At 42.3% G+C, this 17,145-nt stretch overlaps 1 protein-coding gene across 7 annotated transcripts in view; it reads left to right on the top strand.

Moving 5' to 3' along the window:
* LOC147026970 (F-actin-monooxygenase mical1-like) overlaps window positions 1-17,145 on the top strand; it is a 124,693-nt gene that overhangs the window by 15,160 nt on the left and 92,388 nt on the right. For all 7 annotated transcript variants that reach the window (XM_085882913.1, XM_085882909.1, XM_085882912.1 and 4 more), the window contains exons 4-7: window positions 3,437-3,538; window positions 6,879-6,980; window positions 8,667-8,822; window positions 8,919-9,019. In XM_085882913.1, the coding sequence (XP_085739039.1) occupies window positions 3,437-3,538; window positions 6,879-6,980; window positions 8,667-8,822; window positions 8,919-9,019 (461 nt within the window). The remainder of the gene's footprint in view (window positions 1-3,436; window positions 3,539-6,878; window positions 6,981-8,666; window positions 8,823-8,918; window positions 9,020-17,145) is intronic.

Here is a 17,145-nt window from a genome sequence, read left to right as displayed (position 1 = left end):
CAATGCAAATGAGAGTTCCCAAAACCTTTTCAGGAATTGACATGGAGTCGCAATGAGCTTAAATACTTGGGGGTGCATTTCTCTACCTCAAGTGGGTGCTCACCACCTGTCAACTGGAGCACTTTAGGGGACAAGATAGAAACAAAGTTGAGAGACTGAAGTGGGCTGCTCAATGTCCTGTCACTGAGAGGGACAGCACTCCTCATTAAACAGTTTAATATTCCAAAGTTGATGTTCAAGATCTCTTGCAAAAGCATTCCAGAGGAGTTTATGGTTGAGATGCAGAGGAAGTTGTTGGAATACTTTTGGAATGGCAAACACTGGGTTTCCATTGGCATTCTTAGCTTGCCCTTGGATGAAGGTGGACAGTCTTTACCCTGCCTTCAAAGCCACGACCACAAATCAAGGCTGAAGACCATTCAACGCTATCTGTATGCGGATCCTGCACCGCAATGGTGCTCATTGGCGTCGTACTTTTTTAGCAAAGTGTTAAATCTTGAGTATGAAAGGCATATTTTTACCATTACTTCATACAACCTGTCAAGTTCGACATTGCCTCTCTTTTATCAAGAAATGCTGAGAGCTTGGCATGTTGCTGACATAAAAAGAACAGATCCTTCTCCAAGCAAAGACCAGTTTGAAGAACCACTCTTTCTCAACACTCTTCGGCAAGGTCCAACCCTGGTTCCACGCTCATAAAGAAGGAAGTTCTTGACTGGTAATATATCCACAGTGGGAGACATTCTGAATGATAGGAAGAGAGGCCTTCTCTCATCAGAGGAACTCGCAGTGAAAATGTGGTGATGAACAATTAGAATCCCCTCAAGGATACTCCAAGAGGTTAAAATGTCTTTGCCTCCTGATTGCTTGGCATACCTAGAGAATCCCAATGAGGGTGACGGAACTTTGCAGATGTCCAGCAGCAACTTCATGGACTTTAAAATCAAACCACGTCATTGCGAGCTCCCTCAGCCACCACCCGCACACAACATGGGTTGGCCCCCTGGCGCAGCTAAAATGTCATTCCGTGGGCTGTCAAGGAAGAATATATATACCTGCTGGTCAGGCATTTGATCCACTACATGGCTCTTGCAACTCGACGGGATAATCCCTGGTGTGAGATTCTTCCACTACCTTTTCAAAGTCATCCATGTTGGAGTTCTACTCTATCTTCACCCAATGCCAATAACAATGGCAGACTTACGTTGGAGATTGCTGCATGGTGCCTTATGCCCTGGAGCCATGATGCGGCATTTAACAAACGTTCCAGAGGAATCCTGCTTTTGTGCTGAAGGAGAAACTGTATTTCAAATGTACCAACAATGTCACCGTCTTCAGCCAATTTTCTTACTGATGAAAAACTTACTTTTGCGCTTCTGGCTTCACTTCTCACCAACACTCTTCATCATCGGACACCCGGTAAAGAAGCAGAGCAGGTCACGAGATCTTGTCAACTTTATTTTAACTTGTGCAAAAATGGCAATATATAAAACTAGGAAGGCAAACATTGAAAGGAATGTGGTGGAACACAGTGCTGTGAGCCTGAAAGGCTTGATGCGCTCACGCATCGTTTCAGAATATAAAGTGGCAGAATATTATCACACTATTCAAATTTTTAAGGAAACTTGGACCACAAACGAAGCACTTTGTAATATCTCTCAACAAGGCACTTTGCTCTTATTCACATAAATGTGTTATTTTGGTAATTTGTTCTCTCTCTCTCTTTCTCTTTCTCTTTCTCTTTCTCTTTCTCTTTCTCTTTCTCTTTCTCTTTCTCTTTCTCTTTCTCTTTCTCTTTCTCTTTCTCTTTCTCTTTCTCTTTCTCTTTCTCTTTCTCTTTCTCTTTCTCTTTCTCTTTCTCTTTCTCTTTCTCTTTCTCTTTCTCTTTCTCTTTCTCTTTCTCTTTCTCTTTCTCTTTCTCTTTCTCTTTCTCTTTCTCTTTCTCTTTCTCTTTCTCTTTCTCTTTCTCTTTCTCTTTCTCTTTCTCTTTCTTCCTGACCGTGTACCAGCTCCTCCAATGTTTTAGTCCATTTTCCCCCTTTTGCATTTGTTTTTTGCAAACGCAAACATTTCATATCTTTCTTGACGGTCTCGATTCATGTCTTTTTGGGACGTCCTCTTGGCTTTCTTCTTTTTTACCACGAGTTTTATTGCTTTCTTTCCAGCTTCGTCTTCTGACCCTCATTTCACATGACCACAACAACCAAGTCTCATCTCTCCACCTTCTTCTTCACAAATATATATATATATATATATATATATATATATATATATATATATATATATATATATATAATATTTTAATCTCTTCCTGATTTCTGAGCTCCAGTTGGACCTGCTGCCTTTACCTTTTTAAAACCATCCAATAGCTGATTCAATTTTTTATTCACATTTCTTCTTCTGCGCCTTCAACTTTATTACAATCAGGCCATTCTCCCATTCAGTTTCTTCATTCAAGAGCTTCTCAAAGGAAGCTTTCCATTCCTTATTAATATCATCTTTTTTTTTCCATATGAGATATCCGTTTATGTTTTTGAATTAACTTTTACCATTGTCCTGGACATAATGAAAAATTTATTATTTCCCCCACATTCTTCATACACTGTGTATTTTGCTGTTGCTATTTCCTTCTTCAAACTTTCAAAATCTATTTCTTGAGGATGTTTACTTTTTTGCCATTTGTAAGCTTCTTGGTCTGTAATATCCACTACCATGTTTCTCGTTCCTTTTGAAACCTGCCAATAGTTCATCCGAGCATTTTTCATTTGAGTTGATACAGAAGGGGAAGGGGGAGGCACCATCTACATCTTTTAGAAGTTCCACACTTTATCTAATTTTTCAAAACTTCAAAAAATTACTCTACTTTTCTCATCCTTAAGCTTCTCTAAACGTTTACGTGCAGATTTCACTCGAGGCCCTTGATTTTTCTTGCCATTTGCAATATAAAAATCTCCAACTATCAATCGATGCTCAGTCAAACGTTCTTCACTGGCTATTACTTTTACACTGCTTACCATTCTTTTAGTACTCCTTCACAGGAATGGATAATTATCTAGCTCTTTGCGATTCCACTTGCAAAAGTCATAAGTTGTTTGTTTCTTTTCTTGAAGTATGAAGGAAACGCACATCTGGCGCTTCTGCCATTTCAAATATCGATTTTCCTGCTTCATTCCTCCCACTAGATCTGAATCTACCATGGACACGGTTATATCGATCTGATTTCTCAGACATGTCCAATCAAATCTCCACCTATAATCGCTTCTTCTTCAGCTTGAACCATATCTTCGAGTTCATCTCAAAATGATTAGGGCTGATGTAATACCCTGATACTATTCATGTATAATCAATTTTATTGTTTTTTTTTTTAAAAAGAAAATGTTTTGGAGAAGGTTTGTTCATATATTTCCTTGGGGGGTGTGTGGCTCTGTGCTGACAGGTATACGACAGCTGCAGCTCATATTGCTGAAAGTATGTCTGATTTTGGGTGTGAAGGTCTACAGCAACACAGCCTTTGTTAACCTATTGGAGCCTTCTGAAGGTAATGTTTTATTGTTATGCCACTACCGTATTTCCCTTTGTTTGTTTATTTACCTCCATTACCGAAGGTGAAGGAGGTTGTTTTCACCCCCTTTTTGTCTGTCTGTTTGTCTGTGTACAGGATAATTCAAAGTTGCGGACGGATTCGGATGAAACATGGTAGACACATTGGGTGTGTGATAAGGAAGAAATGATTCGATTTTGGTGAAGATCCGGATCTGGATCTGATAATTTTTTAAGTGATTCTTCACCATTGAGATATTGGGATAAAATGATATCTCAAGTAGTTGGACGGATTCGGATGAAACTTGGTGGACAAATTGGGTGTGTCGCAAGGACAATTTAATTTGATTTTGGTGAAAATCTGGATTTGGATACGAGAACTATTTAATTTTTAAAGTGTTTCTTCACCATTGAGAGATAGGGCCAAAAACGAGAAAGTACTGTTTCGCATGATATTTCAAAAATGTATTGGGCCCGATATGTTCTCGTGGATCAGGCATTACTTGGCGGAGGTACGTGCTCTACTGAGTGCCCTTATAGTTTGCTCATGAATTAATTGAAAACTTTGTCCCTTTTAATTTGGTGCCATTGGTTGGACTGTGTTGTACTTCCATCTGAACACTTGGCTCTTGATGCTAGGACCTGATGTTCAACTGCTAAGAACTATCAGTGGTTCAAATATACTTCGACATTCATTGCTAACAAAACTTACTTGTTACCTTCGCATTCTGCGAAAGGTTATGTTTTGGTCGGCGTGTATTTATTTATTTATTTATTTGTAATCTTGTGATTCGTATAACTCAAAAAGTATTAAACCGAATTGCATGAAATTTGGTGGGATGATTGGTTATTAGCCAGGAAGCATTCGATTAGATTTTGGGATCGTTCGGGTCAAAGGTCAAGGTCAAGGTCACGAAAAGGTCAAAATCGTCTTTTTACGATAACACGGTCAATTTTTATTCAATTTGCATGCAACTAACGCCAAAATGTTCAGAATTCAACGCCTCATCTTGTGATATGCAATATGACACAATGACGCCCATACTCTTGTTACCGGTTAGGGGTCAAAGGTCAGGGGGGGTCACGACCTTGAAAAATATGCGGTTTTTGTCATAACGTGGTCAATTCTTGTCCGCTTTACATGAACCCAGCACCAAAATGTTCATAATTTAATGCCCAATCTTGTGACACAATGACGTCATAACACATGTCACTGGTTGGGGTAAAATGTCGGGGGGGGGGTCACGCCCTTGAAAAATATGCGGTTTTCGGCATAACTCAGCCAATTCTTATTCGATTTGCATGAAACCAGCATCAAACGAGATTACCTTCTCTTGTTGAAACGTTGTATTCACCGAGCTTGCGAGTGAAGACTCGCCAAAACGACGTGAGTTGATTGTTGTTTAGTCCGTAGCCCCCGAAAGTCAGGGGGGGTCATGACATTATAGATATGTGGTTTGTGTCATAAGACCATTCATATGAAACCAGTTCCCCACACTCATACCAATAACAAAAAAAGTAGTGGCGGCGAAGGTATGCGCTCTATGAGTGCCCGTTCTAGTTATGAATGAGACGCTCAACATGACCAACAATAATGACCACTTCTGAACTGATATCATGAACATAAACTGTTTAGTACATCAAAATGAGATCGTTCAACTCGGTTGACATTTGTGCTCCTGACCGAAGTTGCCAACCTTGCACCTTGTGGTTCCTTCTGTACACTTTTACTTCCAAATTTAAATGATCTGTAAATTTCAGCAGGTTTTATTTTCATTGATGAAAAAACATAATAATTATTCACTGTTCAACCATCTTACTTGTTTTACTTGGTTCCATCTTAATTTTGAGCATTTGCATTGAAGCAGGAATCCTCATACCATTGGTGCTGCTTACATACACTGAATTGAAATCCCTTCAATAATGGTGATCCACAATCCATTACTCTGCCTTTTATAAACAAAAGTCAAGGTAGATTTGAATTACCCTCTTATATTTGTTCAATCTGTTGACTAATGTCATTGCAATTTATGTAAAAGTACATTGGCCTCGTACTTCATGTAGTATGTTTAGAAGCTCTTCCCTGAAACTTAGATCACTTTGTAGAAATGAAAACAAACCCTTAAGTATTTTGCCAAATGCTATTCTCATTCTCAAAATAGAAAATGAATGGTTCACGATAGACTTGGAATCATTGCTGTCAACAGAGAAACCATATAAAAATGTCGACTTTGTTCTCCTTGGTCTTGGGCGGGAAGGATGGCCTCGAGGTACACACACTCGCCTCTAAACTCTCGAGACCCAGCTATAAACTGTCATCTCGATGTTTCACAGGCAGGGTGATCCATCAATGTGTGTGCCATCCCTCGGATGGACGTTAAACTGGGCGTCCCATCTGCCTGCACTTGTTACCTTCGCCACCGAAGGTGGACTGTGTGTGTGTGTGTGTGTGTGTGTGTGTGTGTGTGTGTGTGTGTGTGTGTGTGTGTGTGTGTGTGTGTGTGTGTGTGTGTGTGTGTGTGTGTGTGTGTGTGTGTGTGTGTGTGTGTGTGTGTGTGTGTGTGTGTGTGTGTGCGTGCGTGCGTGCGTGTGTGCGTGATGATATCTCAAAAGGCAATGGCCGCATTTGGCTAAAACTTGGTGGACAGGTTAAGTGTGTGAGGAGGAATTGTTTCGATTTTGGTGAAGATCTGGATCCCGATATGAGAATTATTTAAATGATTCTTCACCATTTGAAAGATGGGGCCAAAAATGATGTATAGCGCGATATCTCAAAAAGTTGTGGACGGGTTATGACAAAACTTGCTGGATGAGTTAGTTAGGTGACGAGAATAAGCCGATTAGATTTTTGTTCAGGTCCGGATGCAGATCTGGCCTATTAGTGGGATAAAAACCTAAACTGTTCAGCCTGGTGGATGTATGCGCTCTACCGAGTGCCGTTGTAGTTGCTGGATGTTAAACATCCGAAGGTGTTCTTTGCGAATCTGAGTAGGCGAGCCGTTGCCGGCACCATTGCCAAATTCAAAATTCCTGCCCTAACCTGAGTCAAACGTTAGGCCTGGCCAGCCAGTTCGTGAAAGATTTGGGCCAAGCTTCCTCCGGCCAACAGTGGGAATAATTGTGGCCATTGAAGGAGAACAAGAGTTCTCCTGGGTCTCGTCAGTTTGGAATTGCTCTTGAGTGAATGTGACAAGCCTCACTTGTAGTGCGGGAGATTTATTTTGAGAGCATTTTTGTGACGTCATTGACTGCAGAATCATGCTGGGAGAAAGGCAGTCCACAGAATTTGGTGTTGTGTTTAAGGTTTTGCACTATTTTGTCTTCAAATTTTGTTTCAGGTGTCGGTTGGAGGGCAAAGTTGAACCCAGACAACCATTTGGTTTCTTCTTTTGAATTTGATGTGATCATCGGTGCAGATGGAGCCAACAGCATGCTCAAAGGTTTGTGAACAGCCTTTAGGGAATCCCTTCGTGAAATTTACAGATGAATTGACAAATATATTTCTTGCAGAAGCGTTAAAGATGACATTGTTCCTTAAAGATTCTCAACCAACTTAACCACAAGACTTTTTTTCCAAGTTTCTGGGATGATCCTTGACTCCAATATAATTGAAAAGTGGCCTCACTTGCATTACTACAAGTCCTCAAAGTGGTATGTGGCTTCTCTCACAAGATGTTGCCACATGAGCTTGTCCTGGGGTTGCTTCTCCTTTTTTGAGGAGTCAATGTCACCATCCTTTAAGTGAGCTTTCACAGTGTTCTTGAAGAGTTTCCTCTGACCCCCCACATGGTCTTTTTCTTTGTATGAGTTGGGAATATGGGATTTGTTTTAGAAGAATGTACATCAGGCATAAGCATGCAATGCCCAATCCATCCACCACAGCTGATGTTTGCCCAATTAAGCGAAAATCAATGGTGATCATACAAAAATTTCAAACAGCCGGGGTCATAACTAACACACAGAAATATTGTTATCGTTTTAAGGGGACAATGATCACAATCCCAGAACCTATTTGCATAACTTCCTCAGGGTGGTGTCCTGAGCCAACTCATTGTCTTTAGTTGTCTCTTCAATGATTTTCCATTCCCTTTGATCACAGAATCATCTAAGCCCTGGTGCTTGCTTAACAGTTAAGGTTGTTGGCTTAAGATGTTAGGGTCTTGATTTTGATCCCCTGTAAAATCCGTTCAATAGCACCAGGTGTGTTGACTCAACCTTTCATCCTTCCGAGGTTGGCAAAATGAGTACCAGCTTACTTGGTAAAGGGCACTGCATCAGCAGCACAGCCGCACTCCCAGCAATAATGCAACCAGCAACCACAGGCTGCATACGAATAAATAATAATCGAAACATGTTTGGTAATTATCTCGGTGTTAAATGTTATGAATGACACCTCTGATAATGAAGCAACAAATGTCAGGAGCATCCTTTCCACGGGGCAGTGCAGGTTCCATGGACGGTCTCCATTTGTTTCCCTGGCTGCTTTCTACATCACCAGGGTCAGATGAGAGCTTTGCACTCAGTAGTAGTCTATTATGCCCCAAGTAGCATTTTATCGGGGAAAAGTGGCTCACCTCCTGACCACTTGGGACCATTCGACAACTGACGGGGCTCACATCAGGAGTGTGATAGCATACTCGTTGCTTGCTTGTATGGGAGCATAAAACGAACACTTGGTCATTGTATACTGGCTAATGATAGAATTGTGGAAATTCACCCTACCTGCTTTGAAAATACCTTCCCAGCCGCATGATCTACCGCAAAGTCATCAAACCGAGAACCACACCAACTAAAGGTCCACTTCAAGTTACACAACATCCTTACTTGGACATAACTGCTCTCCTTCAACACGGATTGAGATTGTGGAACACCTTACCAAATGCTATCAAGGTTGACCATTGCCAAAAGGGCTGAAGTAACTCCAGAGAAAGCTCACCATCATCTTGTAAGGCCAACTTTGGTTTGTCTGCCTCCACATAAGTGAATTACACATTACTAGGATAAACTAATCAACCTTTTCCTGTTTGAATTAATTTTCTTCGATAAAGTATTTGCAGCATTCAAATTGACGACGCAAAATGAAAAACAGTTCTTCACTTATTTGTTCATTCAAATATTTTTTGCAGGTTTCAAAAGCAGGGAGTTTCGTGGGAAACTAGCAATCGGCATCACGGCAAACTTTGTGAACGGCCACACACCATCCGAATTACAGGTGGAGGAGATCAGTGGAGTAGCTTACATTTTCAACCAACAATTCTTTCACCGCCTTCGAGAAGCTACAGGTGATTTGTGTGTTTGCAAAGGGGCGTTGTGGTGTTTGTCGCTCACTGGTGCATGCACATATACGCAAATGTGTGCGCTGTTCCATTTTGCTTCAGGTATAGATTTGGAGAACATCGTATATTACAAGGATGAAACACATTATTTTGTGATGACCGCCAAGAAACAGAGCCTCATCAACAAGGGAGTGTTGCTGCAGGTATGAAACTTGTAAGCCAGGGCATTAAACCTTTTCCTTTTGCAACTAAACCATACTATGTGATCTGTGTCTACTTTGTTCGGTGATGACAGTACTCACTTTTGTTGAATCTTAACATTAATTTGCAATTGGTCACTGACTTTGACAGCCATACAAATTTTTTATTACGGACCTTCGGCATCAAAAAGCCACATACATCGAACGATTCCAAATGGAGCACCTTACCGCCATGAGAAAATTTCAATTGCATCAGATGTGGCAATAAATCCAAATTGTTGCTCCCAGCTTGCCGGCTCGATGACAGAAGACGCCGTTTGCATTTTTGCCTTCTCCATCCCTACCCTGTTTAGAATCCCATGCAGGTGTGGGCAACTTGCGAGTGTTCTAAATTAAAGAGATATCTGCATATTATGTATGCATGGGTGAGGGGGATGTCAGTTGGGGAAAAGGAGGTGGGAATGGAAGGGAGTGGTGAGAAATGGCTGGAGAGTGGAAAGGGGCTTGGTGGGTTCGGCGAGAAAAGGAGTTTCGGAGGAGGGGCAATCTGAATGTATGACAAAAGAGGTTGGCGATGGAGAGGTAGCAGTTGAGAATGAAAGATTGGGTCGTAAAGAGGAGGAGATGGGGGAGGAAATTTGCGGTCAATACGAAAGGAAAGTGGTTGGAGATTTGTGGGGAATTTATCCGAATGGGAATTAAGAAATTAAAAAAAAACAGTGTGAACATAATCATTTAGATGGCTTCTTAAAGCTAACTTTCTGTGTCGGTCAAAGGCATCAGGTCTTGTGGTTGAGGCAAACAAATTGTCCTGCTATTTTAATGACAGCCAGCTCTTAAGGCCCTGTCACACCTTGACGATTTAGCCAGCGTGTGGCAAGGTATCAAAATGTATGTAAAACGCTGGCGTACGCTGAACTATTGATGGTTTTTTTTTTTCCAGTTTTGGACGTATGCATAACATATTAGTAACGTACACAGAAAGTTTCGATAACATATATCAACGAATGCTGAGCGTGTTGTCGGCGTTCATAACCTATGCCCAACGATAGTCTAACTTGTGCATAGCACGCGGCAGCGTATCGCCGACTATCACATGGCGTAGCCTATTAAAAGGCTGCGGCTTGACGATTCAATCCATGACCGCACTAGACATCGAAGTGTCAAGCCACAGTCACACCTTGACGTTTTAGCCAGCATATGCCAACGTATGAAAAATTTGCCCAATACGCTGGCACACGTCGAATACGTTATGGGTAAGTTTTGTATACGTTAAGAGCATGCTGAAGCATGCTGACATACGTCGTAGTACACCGAGTACATCGACAAATTTTCAGCATGTTGAAAATTTGTCGACGTATGCCAGAGTATGACTCACACGTTCTGCATGCGCTGGCCAAAAGTTGTAGGCACGTTACGCGATCGTTGACACACGTCGACACATGTTACTTGTAAGTTATTCATAAGTCGAAACACGTCGAGGTAATGTTTAGCGTCAGTGTTCCAGACTCCGTGGTTTTTTGGGGGGTTTTTTTTCTTCGGTATGACGGTGATGTTGACACTTCTATTTCTAGTGCGGTTATAATATAATATAATTAATAGGCTGCCGCTCAACAATTTAAATCATAACCGCACTAGAAATCGAAGTGTCAACATCACCGTCATGCCGAAGAAAAAAAACCCCCAAAAAAACCATGGAGTCTGGAACACTGACGCTAAACATTACCTCGACGTGTTTTGACTTATGAGTAACAGACAAGTAACGTGTGTCAACGATCGCGTAACGTGCCTACAACTTATGGCCAGCGTACGCAGAACGTGTGAGTCATACTCTGGCATACATCGAAAAATTTCAAGCATGTTAAAATTTGTAGACGAGCTCGGCGTACTACGACGTATGTCAGTGTGCTCTTAATGTATACAAAACTTACCCATAACGTATTCGACGTGTGCCAGCGTTTTAGACAAATTTTTCATGCGTCGTCATACGCTGGCTAAATCGTCAAGGTGTGACAGCGGCTTTAGCAACAGAGGTTAAAACAATTCCTATGTGTATAAGCAAGAATTGGTTTTGAAGAATGTCCTTCCCCTTAAGGTGTTGTGAAAAATAAAAAGTTCACTCAAGCTTTTACTTCAGTTGTACTTCGGTATATATTGTCTGATTTATCTTTGAGAAGAATAATCAATGGCTGGAGGTCCTCACTATCAGACTTGAGATCAGGGCCATCTCGCTGGATATATCTCGAGCTTTTGATAGTCTGGCATCTTGCCTTGCTCTCAAAACTGTCTGTTTACAGACTCCAAAGGCCAACTCCATTCTTGGGTTGCTGACTTCCTCCACTTTCATAGCCAATTTGTAGCTCTTCACAGAATGCTTTCTTCTCCTCTCCCTGTCAAGGCTGGAGTCATAAAACCTGGCAGTGTTCTGGGCCCCATCTTATTCCTAAAATCATCATCAATGATCTCGCTGACTCTGAAAAATCATATTTAGATCTGTGCTGATGACTCCACAGTCTGCTGTGACATCCCTCGTCCTCTGTCAAGGCCCTGTCACACCTTGACGATTTAGCCAACGTATGCCTGACGTGTGCAAAATTGTGCTAAAACGCTGGCACACGTCGAATACGTTATGGGTAAGTTTGTATACGTTAAGAGCACGCTTGCATACGTCATAGTACGCTGGCAATCGTCGTAGTTTGCTGAGCTGTTAGACAAATTTTCTATGCTTGAAATTATCCCGACTTATGCCAGCGTATGACTCACACGTTCCGCATAATGCTGGCCATAAGTTGTAGGCACGTTACGCGATCGTTGACACATGTTGACACACGTTACTTGTAAGTTACTCATAAGTCGAAACGTGTCAATGTAATGTTTAGCGTACCCGAAACTTATTTCTAACCTATGAGTAACGTGTTGTAGGCACGTTATGCGATCGGTGACACACGTTGACAAACGTTACTTGTAAGTTACTCATAAGTCGAAGCACGTCGAGGTAATGTTTAGCGTCAGTGTTCCAAACTCCCTGGTTTTTTTTTTTCTTCGGTATGACGGTGATGTTGACACTTCGATTTCTAGTGCGGTTATAATATAATATAATTAATAGGCTGCCGCTCAACGATTTAAATCATAACCATCATACCGAAGAAAAAAAAACCAGGGAGTCTGGAACACTGATGCTAACCATTACCTCGACGTTTTTCGACTTATGAGTAACGTGTGTCGACGTGTGTCAACGATTGCGTAACGTGCCTACAACTTATGCCAGCATATGCGGAATGTGTGTCATACGTCGAGTACGTCGAGAAATTTTCAACATGCTGAAAATTTCTCAACCTACTCGGCGTACAATGACATATGCCAGCGTACTACGATGTCTGCCAGCGTACTACGACATATGCCAGCGTACTACGACATATGCCAGCGTGCTCTTAACGTATACAAAACTTACCCATAACGTATTTGACGTGTGCCAGCTTGGTTCGGCAAATTTTTCATACAATGGCTAAAACGTCAAGGTGTGACAGCTGCTTCACACTTCGATGTCTAGTGCGGTTATGATTTGAATCGTCGAGCCGCAGCCTATGAATAGCCTACGCCACATGATCGTTGGCGATACGCTGCCGCGCTATGCATAAGTTAGACTATCGTTGGGCATAAGTTGTGAACGCCGACAACACGCTCAGCATTCGTTGGAGAAGTTATCTGTATGTGATTAAAATGTTCTGTGTACATTACTAATACGTTATGCATACGTCCAACACATTATTGTACGCCCAATAATTAAAAAAAAAACATCAATAGTTCAGCGTACTCCAGCGTTTTACATACATTTTGATACGTTGCCATACGCTGGCTAAAACGTCAAGGTGTGACAGCGGCTTCAGGCAAGCTGCAGCCTCTTTCCCTCTCTTCAGGCCTTAACAAAATCACAAACTGGTCAAACACTTAGAATATGTCTGTTAATCCTGAAAACACACACACACACACACACACACACACACACACACACACACACACACACACACACACACACACACACACACACACACACACTCTCTCTCTCTCTTTCTCTCTGAAAAGACTGTTTTGCAAACCCTCCCATCTACTTTCTCAACAACCATCTAAGAAGTTCAGTCATTGCCACTCTTGGGTCTTACTCTCACCCATTATATTTCTTGGGCAAACCACATTTCAAAGTTGGCCTCCAAAGCCATTCGCTGACTGGGTATCATCCATCATATAAAGTCCTTCCTTTACACACCTGAACTCTTATCCACTGACAAGACCTACATCTGCACCGTGATGGAATACTGCTCTCCCCTCTTGGCTGCAAACTCGACCTCACCCCTTGCTCAGCTTGATACCATGGAAACCATGCAAGGCCTTCAAGGTTATTGGAATATCCCATGATGAAGTCGCGTCTATGGGCCCATCACTTTGCTATCGGTGTCGGTGTTCTCTGTCTTCAGACATGTCAGTGTTCTCTGTCTTCTTCCAATTTCTTTCTGTTCTTGCACTATCTGTCCTCTCCATATGCTTTGTCCCCTCCAGATATTTGCAAGGCACATGTGGTTCACCAGCAACCCACTTTTAGCAAAACTTTATAAAATCCAGACTCACTGTCCACTCACTTAATAAAATCCAGTCCCCTCATTCGTTCCTCATTTTTGTCACCTGTGGAACCAAAATTCACATTGTCTTCAATCTCATTTTTTCCCTCCAGGTCTTCAAGACAGCTGTTCACCACCATCTCAGAGCATCCCCCATCCAAAGCCATGGTCTTTTCTACACCCATTGAGCCCTCCACACAAATTTTGCTTCTGCATCCACCTTGTCCACCCCTTGCATTCTCCCCTATCCCTCATCCTTACCCACACACTCCTTGTTGTGATCTCCATTTATTTTCTCTCTTAGTCCTGTTGTTTGCATTTACCCCCTTCTCTTTATGCTGTTCCTTTTGTTACATTGCGTCCTGATCTGTTCTGTGTTCCAGCTCTTCAACGAGCCTTGAATAAATAAATATATATATATATATATATATATATATATATATATATATATATATATATATATATATATATATATATATATATATATATATATCATAAAATCATTTGGCAGGGACATACGCCACAAAATGAACTCTGCATTACGTCAATAAATGTATTCAACAGTTTTTGTAATGTGAGCATTGGAAGAATGAGCCAAGGGCATGTGGAGGTTTTAAGCAAGAATGAGTGGTGGTGTGTGTGCCTTTGTGCCTGTATGGGCAAGTAGCAACGAATACTGAGTTGTTATTACATGGTTGTGATGCAAAGAAAGTGAGGAGCAGCATTTGGGGCCTTTTTAATTTTTGTTTTTGCGAAGTAAGCAGGCTGAGAAAGCACATGCCTCTCCAGTGGAGTACTGTCAATGTGCTTGCACTTCATACACTTTGAAGCACATTTATAAGCACAAAATGAATCCATCTTCAGTCCATTTCCACAGTCGGTCAATGTTGTAGCTTCAATCTGTTGAACTCCAAGGCTTCAAGATAAGCCGTGGCCTGACCAGAGTAAAGATGGCATCCAAAGCCAGCCTCCTTCATTTTTTTTATTTTTTTTTGTATACCTTGTCGAGGCTCGTGTGAGAGCTAACACACAACGCACAGCAAGGGGGCATGAGACAAGAGGGGCGGGAGTGGGAGGGGCAAAACATTGGGGAACAGACAAATTAGGAGATCTGTGGAAGGGAGAGGGATGGGACAGGGAACATGGGGAATAGAAGATGGACATTACAGGGGCTTTCAGGAAGGAAAGCAGGGAATTTGAAGGAAGTGGGCTTGGGTGGATTATCAGGGGTAGAAAAGATCGAGGATTTGGATGGGGGATAAGAGCTGGTGGTAAACAGCTGTTTTGAAAGCCTGGAGGGAAGAATGGGAAAGAATAGAGTGAGGGAGTTTATTCCAAAGGTGGGAAAAAGAGGAATGAAAGAGTGAAGGTGAGCAGTGATTCGTGATTTTGGTAGTTTTACCAGAAAGGGGTTGTTGGCTGAGCTTGAGCGCCCTGTGGAAATGTGGTGGGGACAAGTCGCAGAGAGAGCAGGGGGGCGAGGCTGGAGAGGAGACAGTAGAAGACAGAAAGACCACCGACCAACCTGCGGTGATTGAGTGAGAGGCCCAAAGACTCAGCCTCATTGTGGGAGATGCCGATGATCCTAAATGCCTTGGTTTCTACAGCGTGAAGCTGAAAAAGGTGGGAGGCAGGAGCACCAGCCCAGAGCGGAGAGCAGTACTCCATCAGGCTACGGACAAAAGCTTTGTAAGTGGTTAAGAGCTCAGGAGGGTCGAGGAAGGACTTTGCACGATGGAGGATTCCCAGTCGGCGACTGGCTTTGGAGGTGAGGTTTGAAATGTGGCTTTCCCAGGAAAGGTCATGGCAGATAGTGAGACCCAGAAGCTTGAAAGAAAGGACTTCTTCCAGAGGATTGTTGAGAAAGTGGATGGGGGGGGGGTTCTAAACGGTCCTTTCGAAGAGACATAGTGAGAGTGTGAGATTTGTCTGGATTGAAAGACATGTTCCACGTGTTGGACCAGTTTGTGATTTTATCCAGATCTGCAGTGAGTGAAGAAGCTGCTGCTTGCGGATCTGAGGGATGACAGATGGTACGACAGAGGGTGGAGTCATCAGCAAAGAGATATCGAGGATTTTCCAGAGAGTTGGAGAGATCATTGATGAAAAGCAGAAAAAGAACAGGGCCCAGAACGCTACCTTAAGGAACTCCAGCCTGGACAGGAAGGGGGGATGAAAGAACTCCATTTAGGGCCACACGTTAACTGCGACAGGAGCGGAAGTCTGCGAGCCATGAGTGGAGATGGCCTTGGATACCATAGGAAGAGAGCTTGGTGAGTAGGGCAGGTGCCAGACTGTGTCAAAAGCACGTGATATGTCCAGGGATACGGCTCGAATTTCCTGTCTGGCATTGAGGACCTCCATCCATTGTTGGGAGAGCAGGAGCAGCATATCCAGGGTAGCGTGACCTGGTCTGAAACCAAAATTTACAGTTAAATGCATCCATTTAAAGTTGTTCCTTGAACATTGAGAATTACTCACAGCCTCCAAGGCCTTTGTTCATAGCTTAATGGAGTACTGCTTTCTGCCATCGGCTGGCACCTCAGCATCCCATTTGTCTCTCTTCAATTCTGTGAAATCTAAACCTCTCAAAAGTATTGGAATCTCTCATGATGAGGTCGAAACAATGGGTCTGTTGCATCACAGGCAGGTCAGTGGTCTCTGTTTTCCACAATTTATTCTCCAATATTGTTCACTCTGCTCTCTCAGTCCTCTGACCCTCCTTATCTACTCCAGGATGCACACGTTCTTCCAGCAATCCCCTTCTGTCCACCTCTTAACCCCCCAAGCCCACCTCTTTCCAATTTTCAGTTTTTCCTTCCTGAGAGTTTGCTTCTGCATCCATCTTGTCCACCCTGTGGGTCCTCCTCGAACCATTATTATTCCCCACATCCCTTATTTGTCCAATTATCACTATTTTGTCCCTCCACCCTGCCGTTAGTGTGTGCCTCTCCTGCTTCTACTGTCCCTTTTGTTCTGTTATCTCTTTGTCTGTTCTATGTTCTAGCTCCCCCACAAGCCCTGACTTCATACAGAAGAAAAAAAACGTCCAAAATCCAGACACCTAAATTGACTTTTGTCTGATTTTTTTTGTATTTTGTCAACTGACTGCACCCTTCACGCTTCAGGCAAGTAGTGCATCGTCATCTCTTGTCATTCCCAATTCTGACCCATTATCTTTATTACCCCCATTAACCTTTCCTAACCAAACCATCTTTCTTGCTAGTTAACACTGCCACTGAAGGTAGACTGTTACATTTTCACCCTTTTTTCACAGGGGTTATGTTTTCACCCCTGTCTTTATCTGTCTGTCTGTGAACAGGGTATCTCAAAAATTTGTGGATGGATTAGGACGACATTTGGAGAGGTTGGGTGTGTGACAAGATGGAATTTTTAGATTTTGGTGAACATCTGAATCCGAATCTGGTTGCGAGACTTTTTTATTTAGTGATTCTTCACCATTGAGAGATAGGGCCAAAAACTATATATCATGATATCTCATAAATGTTTGAACGG

Source organism: Eptatretus burgeri, chromosome 5, assembly GCF_056783735.1.
Source record: "Eptatretus burgeri isolate ZD-2024b chromosome 5, Ebu_testis_v1, whole genome shotgun sequence".
Lineage (NCBI taxonomy): Eukaryota > Metazoa > Chordata > Myxini > Myxiniformes > Myxinidae > Eptatretus > Eptatretus burgeri.
Note: the sequence above shows the minus strand (reverse complement) of the source record. Positions and strands in the feature narration are given on the sequence as shown.